Here is a 24,738-nt window from a genome sequence, read left to right as displayed (position 1 = left end):
TTAGATCGGTTAGGTAAAACAGAGGATAAAAATAATGAAAGCTCAGTAGGAAGTCCATGTACTTACAAGCTGCTTTTCTGTTTTCAGTGTCCGTGAGGGGGACACAGAGACCTCAACATTAATGTCACCCGGATCTCTCTTCAAATGGATGACCAAAATCTGGGGTAGAGTTTCAAAACAGGAGCACTGAAAGAGAGAGCAGTGCAGGATACTATATCATTTTGGCCATGAGTAATGAGATACACGTTTATAAAAACCTTTGCCTTCTGTTTAGGCTTGCCTTTTACATTTTAGCAGCTCAGCCCAACTCTGTTTGGGCCCATCTGTTGTATTATTTGGCCCTGCAAATTTTCTTTAATTGTGAGCTCAACTGAGAAAAGTGACCTATTTGATGGGAAATGGTGCTAAAGAGACAGTCTTTGAATTATATACATAGGCCTCTTTATTTGGACTAACTCAGTCTGTGTTAAGACCATGCCTAGCAAACGAGAACAGTGTGAGACCAGAAATCAATGAACCAAAATTGTTGTGTTGGAAATTAGCCCTAACTGGTGGACAAAATAATGAGAGGAAGGGCTCTTCCAGACAGTACTTCCCTTCTGCGGTCCTCAGAAGGGGACTTTGGAAGGAAAAGCTGCTTACCACAACACTGTCTGATTGAGAGATGGGAGAAGGGGAAGGAGTGAACTTCACCATGATGCTGCCACCCCCACAGTGTCCTGCGGCCCCAGACCTTCTTCATCCTGATCCTCTGAGATGTCCTGACCAAACTGGGCCAGAGAGAAGGAGCCAGATAACACCACCACCTCCAGATAATCACACCCACCACCTAGGATGTGAGACTGTGACACACACACCCACACCCCTCCTTATGTCTTCTTTTCCTTTCCCACCTATTTCTTCTCCTTCCTACCCCCTCCCCTCCTTTTCCTTCTGTTGAAGGAGAGTCTGGCTTAGCTGACCAAGGCTGTATATATTACAACACTGCTGTGAGTCTCTTATGAGAAAGGTTTCAGAGTAGCAGCCGTGTTAGTCTGTATTCGCAAAAAGAAAAGGAGGACTTGTGGCACCTTTGAGACTAACCAATTTATTTGAGCATGAGCTTTCGTGAGCTACAGCTCACTTCATCGGATGCATACCGTGGAAACTGCAGCAGACTTTATATACACACAGAGAATATGAAACAATACCTCCTCTATTACCAGCAGGACAGTGGGGTGGGAGGAGGTATTGTTTCATATTCTCTGTGTGTATATAAAGTCTGCTGCAGTTTCCACGGTATGCATCCGATGAAGTGAGCTGTAGCTCACGAAAGCTCATGCTCAAATAAATTGGTTAGTCTCTAAGGTGCCACAAGTACTCCTTTTCTTCTTATGAGAAAGGCAACTAAATGCAATGCGCTAAATAGCCTTATGCTGGTACAAGATTGCCAGGTCTCAGAGTAGCTGATAAGACCATGTGCTGTGCCTGTGTTTCTCCACAGTGAGGCTGCAAGCAGCGCCACTGATGCGGGGGTGGGGGTGGCAAAGGGCAGCTGCCCCGGGGCCCGACAATTTAAAAGGGCCTGGGTCCTTTTAAATCACCACTGGAGCCCCTGGTCGCACGGTCCAGGCTGGGCAGGCTGAGGGAAACTAGCCACCAGCCCCGCCCCTTCTGCCTGAGGCCCTGCCCCTTCAGGGGCCCAGAGTCGCCCCCCACCCCCCCGCGCCCACCTTGCCTAGGGGCCGGCAAGTATGTCGGCCGCCCTGTTTGCCATTGAGCATCATCCCTGAGACAGAAGCTATGTTTTCTATCTTGCTGTTCTTTTCTTTCCCCTTTGTGTGTATTTATCTTGTTTTGTCTTCCAGGAAACGGGTCTTTAACAACAACAGCAACGCCAGCTTCAGTCCATCTCACCTAACTTCTCTGTTCCCTAAAGGCCACACGGCCCCTTATTACCATCTTTAATACCATCTAAGAGACTGTCAGACAAGGGGAACTTCCTTCTAAACACCCTCTCCAGCCAAAGGGAAAGGGAATGAGGGATGATGTTAAAATGAAAGCCTTACTTAATACTTTTCATTTCATATACTTTAACTGTCTTTGTTTCCTTCTTTTTCTGTACCTTTAATACAAGGTTAAATGATGTGTTTGCTACGGTGCTCAGCAAGCAGAGGGCTCTGGACAGGGCCGGCCTTACGGAGGGCTGGGCTGGGCCACCGCCCCGGATGCCACGCTCGGGGAGGTAGGGTGGGGGGTGCCAGGCAGGTACCTCCCACCAACCTGACCTGCCGACAGTCAGTGGGGCTTAGAGGCAGGCATGGTGGCACCTGGAGAGGGTGGATAAACTGTGTTGCAGGAGGGCAGCTGGACCAATCAGGTAACTCCTCCGAAGCAGTGGGGGAGGAAAGGCTCCACTACCATCTGCAGCCTCCCCACTCCTGCTCCTCCCACCCCCACCAACAGAGCAGCCCCTGACCAAGCTACCTGGGACCGGGAGCCGGCCTCCTGTCTGCTGCACAGAGTAGGCAGTGTGGGGTGTCCCCTCCCCCCACCCATGTACCTGGTCTCCGCTGAGCTGGGGTGGGGGTCAGGGGCAGCTTGGGACCTACTGGTGCTGCTGTTCAGGCCTCTGAATGCTCTGCTTAAAGAGACAGCGCGCTGACCCGATCGCTCAGGCACACACACACTCCCCCGCCCCAACACACACACTCTTGCACTCTCGCTCACACACTCCCTGCAACATACACATACTCTCTAACACAGACACTACCCCAACACACACAGACACTCTCACACACACATTGCCCCCAACTCTCTCTCTCACACACACACACACTGCCCCCTACACTCTCACACACCCAGTCCCCCAACACACGCACACACTGCCCCAACACACTCTCTCTCACACACACATGCACACCCCCAAGACACAAACACTCCCCCAACACACACAATCTTTCTGTCTCACTCACTCACACACACACCCTTCCTGAAACATATGCACACTCCCCCAACACACACACAACTCTCACTTAGGGTTGCCAACCCTCCCAGTTTCGCCGGGAGTCTCCCGGAATCAGGCCCTATCTCTCGAAGGCTACTGAAGCCAAACTGGGAGATTTTGTGTAAAGTAAAAAGACTTACACATGTTCTTAACTTTAAGCATCTCGTAAAGTTAATAGGACGCTTCGTGTGGTTAAAGTTAAGCAGGTGTGTTATTAGTAACCATGTTTACTGCAGCAGTGACTAAGGGCCCATCAAGAATGGGGCCTCATTGTGCTAGGCACTGCAAAACACAGGAGTAGACAACCCAAATGGACAAAACAGACACCAAGAGGGGGAAAGGGCATATAAAACACCAGCAGAGTCAACAATGTCACAACAGCAAATGGCATCTTAGTTCCATGATTTTTTTTAGGAGATGGAGGATGGTTTTAGTTAAGAGGGAAAGAGCCAATCAGCACAGGGTAGAGACGGTCTCCCACTCTGCTCATCTTCTTGTCTGTAGGCAGAGTGTGAAGGCTTCCTAACCATAACCAGCTAATCTGCTGATGTAGATCACCACAATTCCTAATGAATGCCAGGACACTTTCCTTACCACAGAGTAAACTGTTGGAGCCGGAGTGCACTTGTGAACACAGAAGGTGAGATTCAGGTCAGGCTTCTCCAGCCTCATCAGATAGCTACCTCCATGGGAAGTGGTGGACTGGACCATTTTCACCTGGTATGGCTAGGAAAAGAGTGACTAATTAATAGTATTTCCACCAATTCAGAGAGGTAACAGAGAAGCACATCTTTTGTCCATCTCCCGTGAGCGCCTTCCCAGTAACAGCCAAAGTTGTTTCCAACTTCTACTGCCCTGGAAGACCCACCTCTAACTGCTATAAATAATAACACCTCAAACCTAAGCGCACAGGGATTTCCCAGTCTGTCTCAGACCGGGACCTCCCACAAGGGAGACTCTTGGGGAGATGGGATCTATACACAAATGATCTTTGCTTTCTTATGCTCTAAAAAACCTCTCGCATTTACACTTCCAGAGAAGATAGATGAGTTACCTGACGAAACTCTTCTTTGTCCTCAATGATTTTATTCATCAGAAGCTGGAAACATTCCACCACCTCTAGCTGGTGCACTGTACACACACAAATCAGCATGATCAGCACGTAATTGCGGTGGCTGGTTCCTCTGTTCTGTGCAGGCTGAGAAGAGCTGCTACCCCTTGGGGCACTATCCTCTGCACATTTCCATCTCTCCTGGTTCCCTCAGAGAGGCCTCATTGTTAAGATTGTGGATGTCTCCAGTGACGTCTCCAGAACTCTTATGCACAGCCAGAACTATCAGCCTGAAAACCTCTCTGGCAGCTGTCCAAACATACTATTTCCAGTCTCTTTTTTTAAACCTGAAACACTGCAGCTTTAAAGTACCATTTAAAACACCCAGAGGAGGATTCACCATCATGCTGCCCTATTCCACTTTAGTAATCCCTGGTTCAGTGCCTCCCAGAGCACACTTGGTGCCTCTGAGCAGAGATGCATGCTGGGCATCAAGATCTGCAAAGGCCTAGGTCTGTGGAGAGCATTCACTGTGAAGGAGGGACAGCAGCAGGCAGTGGGGAGGGGAGGGAATCAAGGAGAAGAATTGGGATTTCGGAGCTTTTTTATTTGCCTGATGAAGCTTCCTGGGTTCATGGAGAGGCAGGGGATTTGATGCTTCTTGGGGGTACCCAGGGTTGTGAGGCACCGCGTTACCACCTGTCCTTAGCATGAGGAGGCCTTGTAGGTTTGCCAACTTTCTAATCACACAAACCGAACATCCTTGTCCTGACCCCTGCCCCACCTCTTCCCTGAGGCCCCACCCCTTCTCTGAGGCCCCACCCCCCTTCACTGCATCCCCCCTCCCTCACTTTCACCAGGCTGGAGCAGGGGGTTGGGGTGTGAAAGGGAGCTTAGGGCTGGGGACGAGGGGTTCAGTGGGCGGAGGGGGGTGCGGGGTGCAGGAGGGGGCTCAGGGCTGGGACAGGGGGTTGGGATGCAGGGGGCACGAGGCTCTGGCTGGAGGTGCAGGCTCTGGTGTGGGGCCAGGGATGAGGGGTTTGGGATGTGGGAGGGGGCTAAGGGTAAGGCAGAGGGTTGGGGTGTGGGGGTGTGAGGGCTCTGGCTAGAGGTGAGGGCTCTGGGATGGGGCTTGGGATGAGGGGTTTGGGGAGTGGGAGGGGGCTCAGGGCTGGGGTGTGGGAGGGGGTGAGGGCTTTGGCTGCAGGTGTAGGCTCTGGGGTGGGGCCAGAGATGAGGAGTCTGGGGTGCAGGCAGGCGGCCCCGGGGCTGGGGCAGACTGAAGATGCCTGCCCAGCTCTTTCCCCGCTGGCAGCAGCAAGCTCCGGGGCCGGGAGAGAGGCCCATGGCAGCTGGGGTGACCAGGTGTCTGGTTGTCGACTGGAACACCCAGTTGAAAAGAGACCCTGGCAGCTCCGGTCAGCAGCACCGACCGGGCTGTTAAAGGTGCGGTCAGCGGTGCTGTGGAGCCAAGGCAGGTTACTCCCTACCTGTTCTGGCCCCACACTGTGCCCCAGAAGTGGCCAGCCAGTCCGGCTCCTACCGGTGGGGGCCACAGGCTCCATGCGTTGCCCCTGCCTGAGCACCAGCTCCGCACACCCACTGGCCGGTTTGGGCGGGAGGGGGGGAGGCGGTACCTGCAGGCGAGAACAGCGCACGCTGCAGAGCCTCCTGTCTGATCCCCCACCTTCCCCTCCAAACCCAGAGTCCCCTCCTGCACCCCGACCCCCTGCCCCAACCAAGAGCCCTCACCCCTTCCCACACCCCAACTCCCCCTGCTCCAGAGTCTCCTCCCACACCCTGAACCCCTCATCCCTGTCCTCACCCCAGAGCCCGCACCCCTCCTACATCTCAACCCCCTGCCCCAGCCCAGAGCCCACTCCCACACCCTGAACCCCTCACCCCAGCCCCACCCCAGGAACCTCACCCCCTCCTGCACCCCAACCCGCTCCCTCAACCCACAGCCCTCTCCTGCACTCCAAATCCCTCACCCCCATCCCCCAGCCTGGAGCCCCCTCCTGTACCCCCTCTTCCCCAGCCCCACCCCAGAGCCTGCAACCCCAGCTGGAGCCCTCTTCCCCTCCTGCACTCCAACTCCCTGCCTCAGCCCGGAGCCCCCTCCCACACCCTTAACCCCTCATTCTTGTCCCCACCCTGGAGCCCACACCGCCATTTAGAGCCCTCACCCTCTCCTGCCCCAGCCCAGTGAAAGTGAGTGAGAGTGGGGGAGAGCGAGCCACTGAGGGAGGGGGGATGTAGTGGGCGGGGCCTGGAAGGGGCGGGGCTAGGGAGTCTGGTTTTACAACAATAGAAAGTTGGCAACCCTCGTGGCAGCCCTGCATACCCCACCTTGCTCCCCTCCCCAGTTCCTGCCCACCCCCTACCTCTCTCCTCTCCAGGCCCCTGCTGTGTGGCCCTTTATACTGTGCAGCCATGCAGCCTAGAGGGAACTTAGCTGGCAATCCTTAGGCCCTGTCTGTGCCCTCCAGGGGTCAGCTTTCCGACAACTCCAGACACAGGCAGCACAAGCTCCCCTCTCATTCTACGCAGGTTCCGCTGTCCTCACGGAGGCTAGTGATAAAAACATTCCAACTCCTCCGAGCGTCCCCCAGCACTGCCAGTCCCTTATTCACAGGACACTCACAGAACTATTAGACCCACGTTCCCAAAGGAACACTACACCACGTTCCACCTTAGAATCATAGAATCCTAGAATGTCGGGGTTGGAAGGGACCTCAGGAAGTCACCTAGTCCAACCCCCTGCTCAAAGCAGGACCGATCCGCAACTAAATCAGCTCAGCTTAGCACACAGCACTTACATTTGTTTATAGAGAAAGCCATGTAAGTTTCTTTAACAAGATATACAAAGGAAAGCAAGTAGAAATATTTTAAACAAAGGGTTACAAATAAAATAAAATCATAACACACCTACTCGAACCTAAGCTAAGATATTATGTCATAAGAGCAAAAGCTCACCCAACAGCCTCCCAGTATATTACATCCAAGCTTGGCTGCGCTTTTTCATTCATTAAGCGAACCCACTGTCAGCTTACTTCCTAGGTGAAAGATACCATGTGTCTTCTTGCATTCCCCTGATATACAAACTAATTTTTTGATCTTAGTCATAAACTGGACACCCTCCTGCTGCGTGTTTCTTCCTGTCGATTTTGTGATCTCATGGACTTTCCAGTCTTGATTAGGTGGTGATTCCATATGTAAATAGACTTCTATTGTAGGACACACAATGCACCATGGTCAGCCAGAGAGATCAGTGTCCCCTATTTCTTGTCAGAACAGAACCTGTTTATCACTTTCTGGTGACCTGTCTTACATACATTTTCAGAATAGGCACATAACTCCTTACATATTATACGTACATACACTTTGCAAAGACTATGATGATCCGTGTGACACAGGCTTTCAGTAATCACCTAACATGACTCTCTCTGGCAATCTAGTACGAAGATATCAGATCCAGGGTATTGTTGTAACCCTTATGCACCCTTGTGCCCTCTGCCAGTTGGTACCAAAAGGTCCCTGGGTGACAGGGAGCTAATATGGAACCAAAACAGAGTACTTGGGGTGGCTCACAACAACTAAGAGAAGTATCATGGCAGCGGGGCCAAGAAAGGGGTGAGTAAAGGAGAAGAAACTTCAGGAGGAGTCAAACAAATATCCAGACTTCGGGGATATTTTCAAAACTGACCCACAAGTGCTTCTGATGTTCACCATCACTAATACTGAGATACATCAGCAGCAAGAAGCATCTCCTATGAATAACACCTGTTTAACTGCAGTTTATGAATGCGAGTACCACATGACACAGAACTCAAGAGGGCACTGAATCACAGAAATGTAGGGCTGGAAGGGACCTCGAGAGGTCATCAAGTCCAGCCCCTGTGCTGAGGCAGGGTCCAGCAAACCTAGACCATCCTGACAGGTGCGACAGCCTGTTCCAGAGTTTCACTAAATTGTCCTAATATCTAACCTAAATCTCCCTGTGACAGACTGCACACTTGTGTCTCCTCCTGCACACTGTTGTAACAATCTTTGTACACAGTATGCCTTGTGAGGTATCATCTGAACACTCATAATTTGCTGGTCAATATTGCCCCAAAATGCACGTGAGAACATTGTATGTGAAGTTATAAGATTTCCCTGTATAATGTTATTAACACATGTTCCAAATCACAGCAGAAGTTGGTGAACAGGTCTATCTCAAACCAAGGAATGGGTTCTCTGCTTAATTTTCATTTAAGCAGTAAACAGAGTTATCAAGCAGGAAGGGAAACAAAAGAAGGTCCAACAGGTAGGAGAAAGCAGCAGGGAGCATCCTTCCCTATAGACTTTGTCTCCTGAATTTCAGCTGGAAATGTTTTCCAAGAGAGCAATTAACACTACAAAAAGGAGGGACAAACAACTCAAGGCACCCTCCTCTCTCTATCAATTCACTGCACCAGAAGAGACAAAGAAAGCAGCCATTGAACTGGAGAAAGGGCCTGCCCTAAGACATTTGGTCACTAAGACTGCTGAAAGCATGTGATGAGAAAACTTTAATTTGAATTGAACATAGTTTGTTGTTAGGCACCAGTTGTGTTTTTTCTTTATTTTTTAACCGTTTCTTATGTTTATGCCTCATTACTTGTACTCACTTAAAACCTCTTTGTAGTTAATAAACTTGTTTCATTATTTTATTTAATCCAGTGAGTTTAAATTGAAATGTCTGGGTAACTCCATTTGGGGTGGCAAGTTAAGTGCATATTATCTCTATTAAAGGAATAATGGACTTTATATAATTTATATTGTCCCAGAGAGGGCTGGGCAGTACAGGACAGACATTTCTGGGGGGAAATCTGGGACTGGGGGTGCATTGGGGTCACGCTACCGTATAACTGAAACTGGTCAGAGCCAAGGGGTGGCTGACTGGCTGCAGCACACACAGACATAGCTGGTAGTGACTTACATGCTGGAGGCTCTTTGTGAGCAGTCAAGATTGGAGGCCACAGCATCAAGGCATTGTAAAGGACACCCCAGGTTAGAGGGTAGAGGTGACAAACTTACTCATTGGTCTGGATTGTGACCAGGTATGTCAAATTCCCTTGCTGCAAATTAAGCCCATTACTTCTTCTCCTATCTTCAGTGTACAAGGGGAACAACTGATCCCTGTCCTCTTTATAACAGCCCTTCACATATTGGAAGACTGTCCTCAGATTCCCCCTCAGTCTTTTTCACGCAAGACTAAACACAGCCAAGTTTTGTAAACTTTCCTCATAGGTTAGGTTTTCTAAACCTTTTCTCATTTTTGCTTCTCTCCTCTCTCCAGTTTGTCCACATCTTTTCTAAAGTGTGGCACCCAGAAATGGACACAGTGCTCCAGCTGAGGGCTCACCAGTGCTGAGGACATCAGGACAATGACCTCCTGTGTCTTACACACTGCACTCCTGTTAATACACCTCAGAATGACATTAGCCGTTTTTTGCAACTGCATCACATTGTTGACTCATAGTCATTTTGTGATCCGCTACAAACCCCACATCCCTCTCGGTACTACTATTACCTAGCCTGTTATTCCCCATTTTGTAGTTGTGCCTTAGATTTTTCCTCCCTAAATGAAGTACTTTGCATTTGTCTTTTTAAAAAAAAGTCATCTTGTTGATTTCAGATCAGTTCCCCAATTTGTGAACGTCCTTTTGAATTCTAATCTTGTCCTCCACAGTGCTTGCAGCCCCTCCCAGCTTGGAGCGATTCCTCAAATTTTATAAGCACTCTCTGTCCAAGTCATTCATGAAAATACTGACTAGTACCAGACCCAGAACTGCCCCCAGTGGGACCCCACTAGATGCACCCTCCCAGGTTGACCAGTGAACCATTGATAATTACTCTTTGAGCATCTTACCATTGTTCATCCTAAGATATTGGATAATTTCGTCAGTATTAGGTGATGAATTACCAGTCATCCTTTGACACAGCCTTTGCAGATGGTACATGATGTGGGAGTTGCCAACATTATTGCAGCTACAAAGTACAACAGAGACATACAATTAAATTGCCACAGTACAGGTAGAATCTAGGTTCTGAAACCACTGATGCTGTAGCAGTGCCTCCAGGAAAGAGTGGTCTCTCCCGGTGTCAGGGTTGGGTCCTGTTGGTGGCACAGTAGGAGGAATCCCAGAAACGAAAGAACGGACGGAATTCACCTCTCACCTCACTGGGAGGGGCAATGTCTCTGGCTCAGGGTTACAATGCATTAAGGCACTGGGTAAGGGTGTGACAAGAACTACCTGCTCTGGCCTTCATTTGCTGCCCTTTTCAGTGACCAGCCTAACATGGGCGGCAGCTCCTTGCCCCGCCTCTTCCAGCCAAGGCCCCGCCCCTGTTCACTGCTCTCAGCCCCTCCCAGCCAAGGCCCTGGTGGCGGGGGGGAGGGGGCGCAGCTGAGAGCTCAGCCCCGGCCAGGGTTGAGCTCTCAGCCGCGGCTGGGACTACGGCGGAGCTCTCTGCCCTGGCTGGAGCTCCAAGCCTGGAGCTCCTTCCCCATTCTGCCCCTTCCGCCCGTTGCCCCACCCCATTCCGACCCTTCCCTGTTCCACCCACAGCCCTGGCCCTGTTCTGCCTCTTCCCCCTGCTCGTTTCTCCCTCACACCCCCTCCCCCAGGCTGCGGCCCTGAGACTGGAAAAGCTCTGTGCCTCTGGAGCTGTGGCAGGGAGTGAGATTTCCTCTAGCCCCGGGGCCACGGCAGGGGGAGATTTTTCAGGGGACCCCAAATCCACCACGGCTCCTGCCCCCAGCAGCGTGAGTTTGGGATAGGCTTAGCCTCCCCTAGCCTCCGTTACACGCTGCCCATGCAGCCTATTCTTAGGTTTTACCATGGCAGCTTCTTTGGAATGGGATTTCTGACTCAGCAACCCTTGGCAATCCTCACTAGTCACACACCTGTCCTTAACCTGCTCTCTGTAAGTCACCTGCAGAAGTGAAACCAGGGAATTAACCCCCTTTCCAAGAATGCCACACAGTGCAGAGCAGTCAGATTGTAGCCACAACATGTGACAGCCAAAGAGGCAGCTCTTTAAAGATAACCAGAGAGGAAACATAACATTAAAGGATTTAAATGGTATGTCTCTGCCACCGTGCCCTGGTCCTCTCTCTGAGGTGGGGGACAACACTCGGCCACCCTTCTGGGCAGGGCATAACAATACTGGAATGGGCCCTCAACAAACCATTTGAAGTGAGCTCCATCTGCCTGTATAACTTCTAGATGCCCCTCCCTCCTCCTCTGCCCTCCCATACCTGCAGACTGCTGCCCCATCTCTTTTCCCTTCTCCCTCACACCCCTGCAGCCTGCTACCAATGCCTACTCCTTTCTCTACCCCTCCTCCTCTGCCGGCTCCTTCCTTTCCCCACAATGCTGCCCTTTCAGTCTTGTCTCCATGGGTCAGTCCTATAACGGGTCCCACAGCACCAGAACCATGCAGCTACCCAGCCTAACCACACATTTCTTGTGTGTTGTTGCTGATGTAACCCCAGGGTTTGCTGTGAATGCCCTCACCTGATGATGGCCTCTCTGAACTCTCGCGTGAAGAAGAGACACTGCAGTACGCTGTTTAAGTAGCAGGCAGAATCCTGGTTACGCAGCCCCACGTATGCACCTGTAACCAGAAAAAATCTATTTCACGGCTTTATTTATTTATAATTATTAAAAGAAGAGAAAATGATTACATATTTTACTACATATTGACTTGTCAAAGTGACCAGCCAGAGAACTGATACAGCAAAGGTTCCCAATCAAAACTGGTGGGGAGTGTTATTACTATTTATTTTTTGTATTGTGGTAGTGACTTCTGATCTGGTTAGGTGCTTTCTTGGTCTGGTTTAAGTTTATTTAAACAGTGTCCATGATGTTCCCAGGCTTCAGTAGGATCAGATCCCTGACTTCAGGTGAAATCATTACTGGCTACCAGAAAACCATCAAAGCTTCGGTTTCCCCTGGAGCTGCAAGTAAACATCGACAATAGTACGAAGAACAAGGGATGGGTCCTTTACGATTAACCTCTCTATCCCAGGTAACTTATTTCAGGGTACCCAAGACATATCTAAGTAAATTCCTGACACACTTTCTTTTACTAAACTCTGGCACCACCACCAGAAACTGCAAAAATAGCCCAATCATAAATTTGCTGATATAAGGCCTCTGAACCAATAGCCATTTTGGAGGGAAAACAAAGAAAAGATTAGTTCAGAGCTTTTATAACCTAAACTACTTGGGGGATGGGTGCTTTTGTGTTCTCAATAACTTGCCTAAGGTTTAGTCTGCACTACAAATTTATGTCTATATTATACTGACCTAGTCCGCAGTCTAGTCAATGCTATGTTGACTAGAGAGCTTCTCCTGTGGACCTAGGTACCACCTTTCATGGAGATGGAGTACCTACGTGATGGGAGAAGCTCTCCTGTTGGTGTAGGTAGCGTTTTTGCTAAGCGCGAGAGCAGCACAGGGAGCTAATCAGAAATAGTTAATCAGGAATAGTCCTCAGTAACTCCCAGTGTAGACAAGCCTTCAGCCAGCTAGACAAATTCAGAACGTTCTCAGCATGACAATTCATAGAAAATTATTTGCTCAATGACATTATGCATATTTATTTGCTTTTCTCTTTTAAATAATCCCAGCAGGTAACAGCAAGTTTGCCATTTCACATAAACTCCTCTCTAATTTGACACCTGGCTTTCTCCCTTTCTTCCTAGTCCCTCCACTCCTGCTGCCCATTCCTTCCTCTTCCTGGCTTCCTCATTCAGGCCGGGTCTATGCTACAAAGTTAGGTCAACACAAGGAAGCTTACACTGACCCAGTTGTGCACGCGTCTACACTTCAATCTGACTCCTGCCAATGTAAATGCCCTATTACACTGACTTAATAACATCGCCTCCCGAAGTGGTATACAGCCATTGCCTGATGCACTGTGAGCATAGTCACTGCATTACATACGGCGACCGTAACTGTCTCCAGCCGCCGTCCCACACTGACTGCTCTGGTCACCATTGTGAACTCCGCTCCCCAGGGGTCATGGAGAATGGAAAGCCCCTCCCCTTTAAAGCCCCACACATTTTTGTCCTGGTTGCCCAGCTAGGTGAACACACCTATCAGCTCCCCACTGTTGAGTGCAACTGCTCCGCTGACTGTGTCCGCTACACACTCCAGACATGCTCCTGCCTGGTATTGGATCTCCTGGGCCTATGAGGAGACAGGTTTAAGCACGACGCTGGCTATCACCAGGGGAGGTGCTCAGGGGGGCTTGCAAGGGCTATAGCTACTCCAAAATTTGTTTTATCCTCCCACCCCACCCCATCCCCCCGTAGCAGCTCTGCTTTCTGGCTGCCCAGCTCTGAAGACAGCGGCTCCTGACCAGTGTCTCTCACACCGCCTAGGACATGTGGAGGGTCCAGGGCTCTGCACAGCAGAACGGGCGATCCGCTCTGGCCTGGGCTCCTGGGTGCCACCCCACGAGTGCTGCCAGGGCTCTGCAAGCCCCGGAGCTAGGCCCCCCTCCCCCGGCGGCTGCTGCAAGCACTGCACGGCTCTGGCCTCCCATCCCATGGGGACAAGGGGCGGAGATTTGGAAGGAGAAGAGGGGCTGGGGCGGGGCCACAGAGAGGACAGGGCCCCATGGCAAGGTGGGGCAAAAGCCCACAACAGGCCCCCCACCAGGAGAGGCCGGCACCACCCCTGACCATCACACTATGTTCGGGGGGGACAGGACATGAAAGATCTAGATCCAAATCAAAACCCTGCCAGCGAAGTGAACCTGCACTAAATGCCAAGTGGTGCTGCCTCCCGCCTGGGCTCTGATCAAACAAGAAAGTTTTGCCTTTAATGGGAATCCAAGTGAATGAGTTTTCTCCTGTCCCGCTTCCTGCTTGCCAAAGGCGTGCAGAGAACGATTGTGAACATGGTGCTTGTCATAAATTAAGGGATCAAAAATGGGGTCCCCCTTATTAAGTACTGCCTTATCCCAGTGATGATTCGTATTCCCAGCAATACCACCAGTTTATAAAATGCCCCCTGAACATCTGGTACTATGAAAATAATACCTAAATTATTACTGTCATTTATTTTAGTAATACTAACTCTTTTGCATGTTTGTCTCGTCCCTCGTCTCCTTCAAGCTGCCTGGTTTAGTTCCATCAGCCGTTAGCATCCGACATCTTCCCAGGTTCATGCACGTTTCGATACACTGCAAGCTAATCAAGCACACGACATAAAGGTTAGTAGTATCTAGCTGCAAAGTCCACCACCAGCTGAATGTCAAGGTCTGACTCTCCCTTTTAACTAAACAGGCATTGCCACACTATTTAACGCTGCTCGCTCCTGTAACACAATCTCCATTATATTTTCCACACAGTGAGGCCGATACACATTGTGAACTAGCTTCCCCACCTCTGTCACATACGTTCTTTTCAAGTTCTGATTTCCCCTGTGCACAGTAACACAACTTACCTTTTTGCACAAGTCCCTGAGCGGTGTGTAAATTAGTCCCCTGAGCAGAGTTCTGAGAAGAAAGCTAAAGGCTGAATCCTCTAGACCGACTGATCCTGAGGGCTTTGAAGCAGCTGCTCCTTTAACTATCACTTTTGTTATGATGGAACAGATTGAGCAAATAAGTAGCTTTGCTACATTTTCCTTCTTAGCCCACTAGAAGGAGCAGTGGAAAGAAAGCCACTGACATTTGTTTGAACACATATACCCTTGTATGGTGTGTTTAGTATTCAGCGCTTCATGTACAAATTTAGCTGTGCAACTTCCTTTAACACCAGTGGGAGTCACAAGGCTAAATCCTATGGCACTGCATTGAAATATTATATACTTCCTCAAAAAACAAACAACAAACATAAAACCATCATGGGCCTGATCTTGCCCTGCGGGGTGTGGAGGGTCCACCAGCCCCACCTTACTCAATGCACAGGTTAACATAATGCACTTTCACACATAGAAAACTGCCAATTATTCACATGCACACACAGTAACAGAAGGGGAGAGCTAACTTTGTTGGTACTTATGTGGCCCCATTTCCATAGGATCTGAGCATCTCCATCTTTTTAACCTAACACACACACACACACAGGAAGCAGGGCAGTGGCATTATCCCCATTTTATACTGAGGCAAGGGAGACTTAGGGCTGGTCTACACTACTGCTTAAGTCGATGCAGCTTACGTCGCTCAGGGGTGTGAAAAAGACCCCCCCCCCAAGGGATACAAATGACAGTGGCCAAAGCGCTGTCCATGCTGGTGCTATGTCAGTGGGAGAGCAGCGATTATGCCAACGGGAGAGTGCGCTCCCCTCGGCATAGTGCCTCTTCGCCAGACGCTCTACAGCGGCACCGACGTAGCGCTGTGGTGTAGACTTGCCCTTAGTCTCTTGCCAAAGCCACACAGGGAGTCTGAAGTGAAGAAGGACGTGAACCCAAGGCTCCCAGGTGCTAGGCTAACACCCTAACCACTGCCTCACCCTTCCTCTCCTGAGGTTTAAAACCATCCTCGCAAAGCCTTATTGCTAGTAATATAAGAACCGTGGCCCTAAGGAAAGGAGGTTGATACCTCACCTTGTCCCTTCAGAACAGCTTGAGTGGAGAAAAAGTTTCACGTTAAGTTGACAGAAACCAAGACATTTGGGGTTTGGTCCCTTGAACTGCCATAGTGAAACTGTAGGGTTATCAATTCTGACAGACACATGAATAGCTCCTGTACCCACCGGCTCATTATAGTGTCTCCCCTGATCTGCAGGAACCTGTGGTTGGGCCTCGATTCAATCCTTGGTGTTAATGCTCAGACTGCTACAAACCTGACCACTGGGAAATGGACTGAGGCTTTTCAATGCTTACTGCAAATTGCCTGGTGTCCTCTGCAGGGCCATAAAGGGACAAATTGCAGAGGACGCCCTCTTTCTATTTAAAAAAAGGGAGGTTACTTTGCAAACTGTGCCTTGCATCACCCTGATGATCATGCAGCCAGACCCCTGAGCTTCACAGGAAGCATAACCTTGGGCTGGGCCAGGCCTTTGTGGGCCATTGCCCTGGGGGGGGAGGGGGAATTCCTGACTAAACCTGTCTGTTTACAAGCAGGCTCAAGGCATCACTTTCTGATAAACAGCTCGATTCCTGGAAATGCTGCCTCAGCCAGCAAGGAACACAAAACTTAAAACTGACTTTCACTTTCTCTTTTTTACTCTCAGCTTAGCTGTCCCTCCCCACATATTTCACCAACCGCGCTGCATCAAGAAGAAAACAGCTGTAGTAATCAAGCCCAGTTGCCTGTAGCCATGTTACAAGCAGTTTGAAATGACCTTTTATTCCCTAGTCCACTTCAACAAAATTATGCAGCCCTTAGCCAAAACTCTTGGGAAACCAATAGGATTTTTGGGGACTGTAGGATTTATCCTCAAGTGAGGAAGCTTTGGCAGGAACAGCAGTTACGAGGCTTGCCAGGGGTCCCGTTTTCGACCAGAACACCCAGTCAAAAAGGGACCCTGTCGGCTCTGGTCAGTACCACTGACGGGGTGGTCCGGTTGGTGGCGCAGCGGAGCTAAGGTAGGCGCCTTGCCCGCTGTGGCTCCGCACGGCTCCCGGAAGCAGTGGTATGTCCCCTCTCTGGCTCCTACCCACACTCTGCCCCACACCAAGTGCCAGCTCTGCAGCTCCCATGGGCTGGGAACTGCAGCACGGGGCACCAGGCATCTATGACCCGCTCAGTGAAATGGATAACAAAATGTCCTTTTGTTTTCTCCTTTATATTCCCTAAGTACATTGTCCTGGTTTCAAGTCAGGATGACCCCTGGGGCTCAGACTCCAGTGTGCTCACCCCTCTCTCTCTCTCTCTTTCTCTCTTTCTCTCTCACACACACATGAACCTATTTTCCCTGTTGACTTAATATTCAAATAGGGCTTGTGTTGGTTTCACACTGCTTAATTTAAATTAGAGGCCTAGGCAGGCAGGTAAATCCACATTCCTTTGTCTAGAAAAAGCTCATTTATCAACCCTGCCTGGTTACATAATTTAAACATATTTTTCGTATGCACCTCTAACTCCTCACACCCTGACCTGTCATAGATCTCACACTGACTATGCCACAAGTTTCTATTTGATGCCTCACAAGACACTTTTTGGATAAGTACTATGAAAGCAGTGTGGTAGGTGTAGTGAGCTTGTCAGGCCTGATCGGTGTTGCTGTTGCAGAACAGTGAATCCTTTGCCCGTTGGCACTGAGCGATTCTTAGAGTCATAGTCCCCACCCACCACTTCTCTTGCTCCAAGGAACTGGATTTGAGGGAGGAGGGTCCCAGAATTCGAGCTCCAGCCTCAGCCTAAACATCTGTACCGCAATTAAATAGCCCCTTAGCCCGAGCCCCATGAGCCCGAGTCAGCTGTATGGGCCAGCCGTGGGTTTTTAATTGCAGTGTGTGGAGAGATCCTGTGAGGCTCAGGAATCAGGACTTGCAGCTGAGCCAGTCTCCAGGGAATATAATGAGCACAACTGGCTTACAGGAGGCTGCCTGATTGGCAAGAAGAGTCAGCAGACCAGCTCTTAAGCCCAGCAGCAACAGCCATTTGTCAGCTGCTCAAAGCATTCGCCCATGGCTGTGGGAGCCCCTGCGCTTGCCTTGGGGCCAGCTTTGCCTCTGTGATGGGTTCGGTCACAGAGATCTCCTTGGGACTGTCACCTGATGTGCTGAAATTACCTCTGAGTCCGTTTTCCGTTTCCCCTGCCAGCCCAGGCCTCCAGAATCCTGCCTTGTTGAGCCAGACATGCTAGCCTGCCCAACACATACCCAGGGTCTGAGCCATGCCTCCAAAGCTGCAGACATTAACTGAAAACAGCCCAGCAAGTTGCCTGTCTCCAGCATCCAGACACCCAGCTCCCAATGGGATCCAAACCCCAAATAAATCCATTTTACTCTGTACAAAGCTTATACAGGGTAAACTCACAAATTTTCTGCCCTCTATAACACTGATAGAGAGATATGCACATCTGTTTGTGCGGCCCCCCCAGCTATTAATCACTTACTCTGTGTTTATTAATAAACAAAAGTGATTTTATTAAGTATAGAAAGTAGGATTTAAGTGGTTTCAAGTAATAACAGAGAGAACAAAGTAAGTCACAGAGCAAAATGAAACAAAACACACAAGTCTCAGCCTAATACATTAAGAAACTGATTACAGGTAATATCTCACCCTCAAAGATGTTCCAATAAGCTTCTTTCACAGACTAAACTCCTTCCTAGTCTGGGCCCAATCCTTTCCCCTGGTACAGTCCTTGTTAGTTCCGGCAGACATCTTAGGTGGTAAGCAGGGGTTTTCTCATGACTGGCAGCCCCCTTTGTCCTGCTTCACCCCCTTTTATAGCTTTGGCACAAGGTGGGAATCTTTCATCTCTCTTGGTACCCACCCCTCCTTCTAAATGGAAAAGTACAAGTTTTAAGATGGATTTCAGTATCAGGTGACATGGTCACATGTCTGAGACCTCATTCCCCATGGGCTCGCCCACACGTACACAGGAAGGCTTTCAAGTAAATAAGGCCATTTACAACCAATTGTCTGGTCAATAAAAAGAAAAGGAGTACTTGTGGCACCTTAAGGTGCCACAAGTACTCCTTTTCTTTTTGTGAAGACAGACTAACATGGCTGTTACTCTGAAACCTGTCTGGTCAATGGGAGCCATCAAGTTTCTAAACCACCATTAATGGCCCACACTTTGCATAATTACAATAGGACCTCAGGTTCTGAGCCTCGGCCCTGACTCCTGGCTATCAACTCTGGCTCCAACTGCTAGGCCTGACTCCAGCTCCAACCACTAGGCACAATCTCCCATGTCCCAGTCTCCGACAGTTTGAGCAGACAAAAAGCCATCAACAATAAAGGAACTAAAGCAGATATGGTAAGCATGGATCTTACAAAGGCCAATACCTCTCTGACAGAGATAGTGGGAGCCCTGCACACCTCACAGGCCCAAGTTGCCACCTTGCAGGTGCAGAATGTGCTCATGCAAGTCAAGGTGCGCCTCCTTTAGCTGCCCCACCTGACAAGTTTGATGGTGATCGCGACAAATTTAGTGCATTCCTTAAATCAGTGTTGGCTCCTATTTCTACTACGGTTCTGGGTGCCCTGAGAAATGCTCACCATGACGTAGTAGTTGAACAGGATTTACAGACCATTTTCTCGTCCTCCAAGCACTGGTAAATTAGATTCTAAGAGGTTCACAAGTGAGAAGGTTGGAAACGGAGAAAAGGTTGCAGTTTTGTTATTTTCTGGTGATTTCAGGTGGGGGCCATAGAACAAGATGAAGAAAGCAGCAGAAAAGTCAGGGTGAGCAAAGGAGCGTGTACGGAGCTCACCAAGAAGCTGTGTGTGTAATGAGGTCCATCAGCTGCTGATCATAAGCATGAGAGCTAGTGGCCAGATGGCACTTACATGCCATGAAACATGGCACAGACCCTGGCCAGAAGAGGGCCCTTTTCCTCCATCGAGGCATGCAGGAGATCAAGCAGATGACACAGCAGAGACAGTGGCAGTGGCGAGAGGTCCAGAGATGTGGATACTCTTGTGTAAAAGACTGCTCATGGAAAAGAGACAGAGGGAGCGGGAGGCCAGGTGTCAGAGTGAAGAGGCAGAGTAGGAGCAACAGAAGCTTGCTGACCAGGACAAACACAGGCAGCTCAAACAGGAGAAGAAGGTCAAGTGACGCCCATGGGGCCCAGGTGGAGAGACGTAAGGATGAATCCCATCCTCTGCCCACACCTGAGTCCATATGGACACTACAGGGAGATGCTGCAGAGGTTATCTGGGGACTGGGAGACACGAGGAGTTACCTGCAAGGCTAAGGAAAGGCTGGCACAGTTTCAGAGGAGATTGTTTGGGTGGCTAACAGACTGGGGCAGTAAGGAGCTGACATCCAATTTAGCCAGAGGTAGATTACAGTTTTGTGGGGTCCTAGACCAGAGCACACGGGGGCCCCTCCCCACCCTTTCCACCTGTAGCCCTCCAAGCAGAAAGTGGGATTGGGGCATGGGGGTTTCCTCCACCTGCCTGGCACTTCTGCCAGGGAGTGGGGTCATGGTGTGGGGGCTTCCCCCACTCCCCAGCAGGAGCATCGGGCGGGGTGGCGGAGCACGGTATAGGGCCTCCCGTTTTTCCGGGGGCCCCCCAATTGGCCGGGGCCCCAGGCACAGGCCCCGTTGGCCCAGTGGCTTATCCACCACTGAATTTAGCACCAGCAATTCTCTCTCTTTGAAGCAGGAAGAAAGCACCAGAGTGGCATGATTCAAAAAAGGTTGGAAACCCCTGTTGAAGAGCATGCTGGTAGTCACTGCTCATAGCAGCTTAGCCGTGGTCATGGGGGAGGACTTTATAGGCATGTGTACAGCATTAAGTTTCAAGGCGTTTGAAGGAGTACAGGGTAGTTTTGACATTATCTTCAAATGCACATGCATGCACACTCTTGCAGAGATCCAGGTTTAAGCATTGTGCAAGACTATCTGTGTATTTTCCAGGAACAAATTCCAGACACTTTCAGTGAACTGAACTAAAGCTAAATTCCAAGTGGTGTTAGATCCTCAGCAGGGGTCTCCCTTCAGGATGGGGGAGCAGGCAGACACCAGACACAGGGTTGGTATATAATACTCTGAATACTCTTTATTGCTTACAAAATGAACCTCATTCACTTCACATTCATATCCCATACATACAATACCAGAGTCCACTTGTGTCAGAAGTCAAGGTTCAGTTCAGTCACAAGGTGTGGGGAGTCCATAAATACCACACCTATATCCACACGGGGCTCTGCATCATGCCTTTTACCCATGCAATTCCAAAGAGACAATCCTGGGCAGGCCACCATGATTCAAGGTATGCCATTTCCTCCTGTTCTTATCCATAACAGTCCATCTGGTGTTGTTTCCTTATCCACTGACTCTCCACTTTTTCCAAGGACACACAACAAAGGTGTTTTGTACAAAGAGAGTTCTGACTACTTGACATTTAAGTTCTCACAATGGATGCCAAAATGCTTCTTGGGTTGGGTTTTCTTTAAGTGGTTGGGTTTTCTTCAATAGGAATTCAAGGGAAGGAAATCTCTCAACCTTCCTGCCTGCCAACACATGCACCCCTGGGACAGGCAGTCGCAGTCTATTATGGTCTAATGGAGAAAATTTGGGGGCATCCCTGTGACTGATGAGGTTCAATAAGGATAAGTGCAGGGTCCTGCACTTAGGACGGAAGAACCCAATGCACAGCTACAGACTAGGGACCGAATGGCTAGGCAGCAGTTCTGTGGAAAAGGACCTAGGGGTGACAGTGGATGAGAAGCTGGATATAAGTCAGCAGTGTGCCCTTGTTGCCAAGAAGGCCAATGGCATTTTGGGATGTATAAGTAGGGGCATAGCGAGCAGATCGAGGGACGTGATCGTTCCCCTCTATTCGACATTGGTGAGGCCTCATCTGGAGTACTGTGTCCAGTTTTGGGCCCCACACTTCAAGAAGGATGTGGATAAATTGGAGAGAGTCCAGCGAAGGGCAACAAAAATGATTAGGGGTCTGGAACACATGAGTTATGAGGAGAGGCTGAGGGAGCTGGGATTGTTTAGCCTGCAGAAGAGAAGAATGACGGGGGATTTGATAGCTGCTTTCAACTACCTGAAAGGGGGTTCCAAAGAGGATGGCTCTAGACTGTTCTCAATGGTAGCAGATGACAGAACGAGGAGTAATGGTCTCAAGTTGCAGTGGGGGAGGTTTAGATTGGATATTAGGAAAAACTTTTTCACTAAGAGGGTGGTGAAACACTGGAATGCGTTACCTAGGGAGGTGGTGGAATCTCCTTCCTTAGAGGTTTTTAAGGTCAGGCTTGACAAAGCCCTGGCTGGGATGATTTAACTGGGAATTGGTCCTGCTTCGAGCAGGGGGTTGGACTAGATGACCTTCTGGGGTCCCTTCCAACCCTGATATTCTATGATTCTATGATTCTATGACAGTCTGTACCCCTATGTTGACCCCTTGTACAAGACTATGATACATTTTGTACAAAGTATGCCTTTTGAGATATCATTTGAAAACTTGTAATTCACTGATCATTATTGTCCTTGTAAAATATGTGAGACAACATTGTACATAAAGTTCTAAAATTCCACTGTATGGTATTATTAAGACATGTTTCAACATGTTCTGGAGGGCAGGCACAAACCAGTTCCCTCAGAGACAAAAGGTTAGCCGATGTCTGTGCGGCCTCTGTCCCGCCATTGTAAGGTGTGCGGTGTGGTTGCTCTTTATCACCGGGGGAGAGTTCTCTCAGTGACAAAATAAAACCACCTCCAACGAGGGGTGGTAGATTTGTCGCCAGCAGCGTGGCTCCCATCAACAAAGCGCTGTTCACCCCTGCACTTGTCATCGCTAAAACTTTTGTCATTCATGGGGATGTTTCTTCACACACCTCCCACCCCGAGAGACAAAATTTTTAGTGACAAGTCCAAGTAGACACAGCCTAAGTGGCCGCTCTGGCAGAAAAGAGGCTGTGGGCAAAACAGCTACATCTTGACAAAGAAGCAGCTTGAGGTTCCTGCCCACACAGATTTTCTGTCTCCTGAGCCTCAGATGGAGCTGACTCTTGCACAAGAGAAAAGGCTATAAGAGGAGAGAGCAGATGCAGAGATGCTGACTTTGTCATTTCCCGCAGGGTGCTTGACCCTGAACTCTGCACCAGACCCCACCACCCACTCCACCCCTTCCCACAAGCCCCATCCTTGCCCCACCTCTTCATGCCCCCACTCTTCCCCCTCCCCTTCCTACCCCTGCTCCTTCCCCCAAAACATCCCGCCCTTGCCTCCCCCCTCCCCACCAGCACCTCCTGCATGCCGCCAAACAGCTGATAGTGGCGGGCAGGAGGCACTGGCAGGGAGGGGGAGGAGCTTATCAGTGGGGCCCCTGGTGGGAGCTGAGCCTCCATTACTTTTTTTCTGTGGGTGCTCCAGCCCTGGTGCACCCATAGAGTCAGCACCTATAAGCAGATGCACCAAATCGTTCCTCCCTTTCTCCTACCTGAAGGACAAAGGAAGCGGCAATGGACTGGGGAGGGATCCTGACTGAAAGAGATTCAGCCATTTAGACTGTTGGAACCTGTGATGAGGGAGACTTTTCTTTGACTTCACTTAGCTTATTAAGTCAGGTGTTAGTTGCATTTTATGTTGTATTTCCTTGTAACCAATTCTGACTTTTATGCCTCATTACTTGTAATCACTTAAAATCTATCCTTCTGTACTTAGTAAACTTGTTTTATCAACGCCTGTGTGCGTGGCATGAAGTGTTTGGGAAGCTCCATTTCAGATAACAGGATTTGCTCATATAATTTTCTATTAATAAAATGACGGACTTTCAATGAGCTTGTGTTGTGCAGGATGGTGCTGGACGGTACAAGACGCACATTTCCGGGGGCAAGTCTGGGACTGGGAATTTGCTGGTGTTGCTCTGCTGTGTAACTCAACGGTGGCTGGTCCTAGCACTCACACAGTATATTTGGGAGTGATTTACATGCTGGAAGCTGTGTGTGAGCAGACCAGGAGTTGTTCCTTTCACAGCAAAGCAGTGTAAAAGGCACCCCTGTTTGGAGAACAGATGGGAAACAGCTGTTCAACATTCCAGATTGTACCCTGGGTAACGTCAAATTCCCTTTGTAATGGGATGGACTCACCACCGCAGCACCTCCTGCTGGTCATTCTGGGAATTAGCTCAAGTCCTTCCGCAGGGCTCCCTCCTCCAGTGGTGTCTCACCCACCGCTACTCCTGTTTTGCTGTCCCCACCACTCTGTGACCCGTGTTGCTCCCCGGGCCATGGTTTCCTCTTCTTGGCATGGCCCTCTGGCGTGCCCCGCTCTGCTGTCTCCCTTGTTTCAGGGGAACTGGCAGTCTATAGTACAGCCACTCACCTCAGTGGCCTCCTGCAGTCGCAGGTCTAGTCCCTTGCTCCAGGGGCAAACTGCAGTTTGTGTTGACAACTTCCCTCAGGGCAAGTGGGGGCAAAAGAGGGGGGGATCCAGGCCTGCCCGCTATTCTGGGTTCTGACCCAAGGACCCTATAGCCAGAAGCCACTCACTCCCCCTCCTCCAACTCCTCTGCTGCCTCTTTTTCCTGGGCCACTTCCTCCATAGCCCTAGCACCTTATCTGCCCTTCTTCCAGGGCAGTCTGGCAGCAGTCAACCAGAAGCTCCCTCTGCCCTTGCCCTTGCCCTTGCCCTTGCCCTTGCCCTTGCCCTTGCCCTTGCCCTTGCCCTTGCCCTTGCCCTTGCCCTTGCAGGCAGCCAGTCCTTCTCCTTAGCACTCCAGGGAGAGACTGCCCTCTGCTTTGTGGAGCAGCCCTTTATATATGTCTGCTGCTGGCCCTGATTGGCTGCTGCAACAAGCCACCTCCCAACTGGCTCACTTAATGAGCCCTTCTCTGATTGGAGGATTCTGCGCAGACTCCCTCTGGCCTGCTTTAACCCCTCCTCTTCCCGGTGTGGGGCAACTGCCCCACTACACCCTTATTAAAAAAATAATAAAATAACAAAGAGATAAGGTGGTTCTTATTTTATCCTAATTAGCTTACTAACCCCCAATAAAAGGTTCAGTTTATACAAGCATCTTGACACTTTTGGGACCGTACAAACAATACATGATTACTGCTATTATTTAT

General features: G+C 49.8%; 1 protein-coding gene across 1 annotated transcript in view; it reads right to left on the bottom strand.

Annotated features, from left to right (window-relative positions):
* LOC125638251 (uncharacterized) overlaps positions 1-14,650 on the bottom strand; it is a 96,792-nt gene extending 82,142 nt beyond the window's left edge. Inside the window, exons 1-7 of the mRNA XM_075129186.1 lie at positions 14,528-14,650; positions 14,159-14,271; positions 11,585-11,684; positions 9,934-10,052; positions 4,041-4,117; positions 3,581-3,712; positions 67-186 (exon numbers count right to left, since the gene is read on the bottom strand). Of these exons, the coding sequence (XP_074985287.1) occupies positions 67-186; positions 3,581-3,712; positions 4,041-4,117; positions 9,934-10,052; positions 11,585-11,684; positions 14,159-14,249 (639 nt within the window). The 5' untranslated portion in view covers positions 14,250-14,271; positions 14,528-14,650. The remainder of the gene's footprint in view (positions 1-66; positions 187-3,580; positions 3,713-4,040; positions 4,118-9,933; positions 10,053-11,584; positions 11,685-14,158; positions 14,272-14,527) is intronic.
* Positions 14,651-24,738: the final 10,088 nt, after the last annotated feature.

Source organism: Caretta caretta, chromosome 6 (assembly GCF_965140235.1).
Source record: "Caretta caretta isolate rCarCar2 chromosome 6, rCarCar1.hap1, whole genome shotgun sequence".
NCBI lineage: Eukaryota > Metazoa > Chordata > Testudines > Cheloniidae > Caretta > Caretta caretta.
Note: the sequence above shows the minus strand (reverse complement) of the source record. Positions and strands in the feature narration are given on the sequence as shown.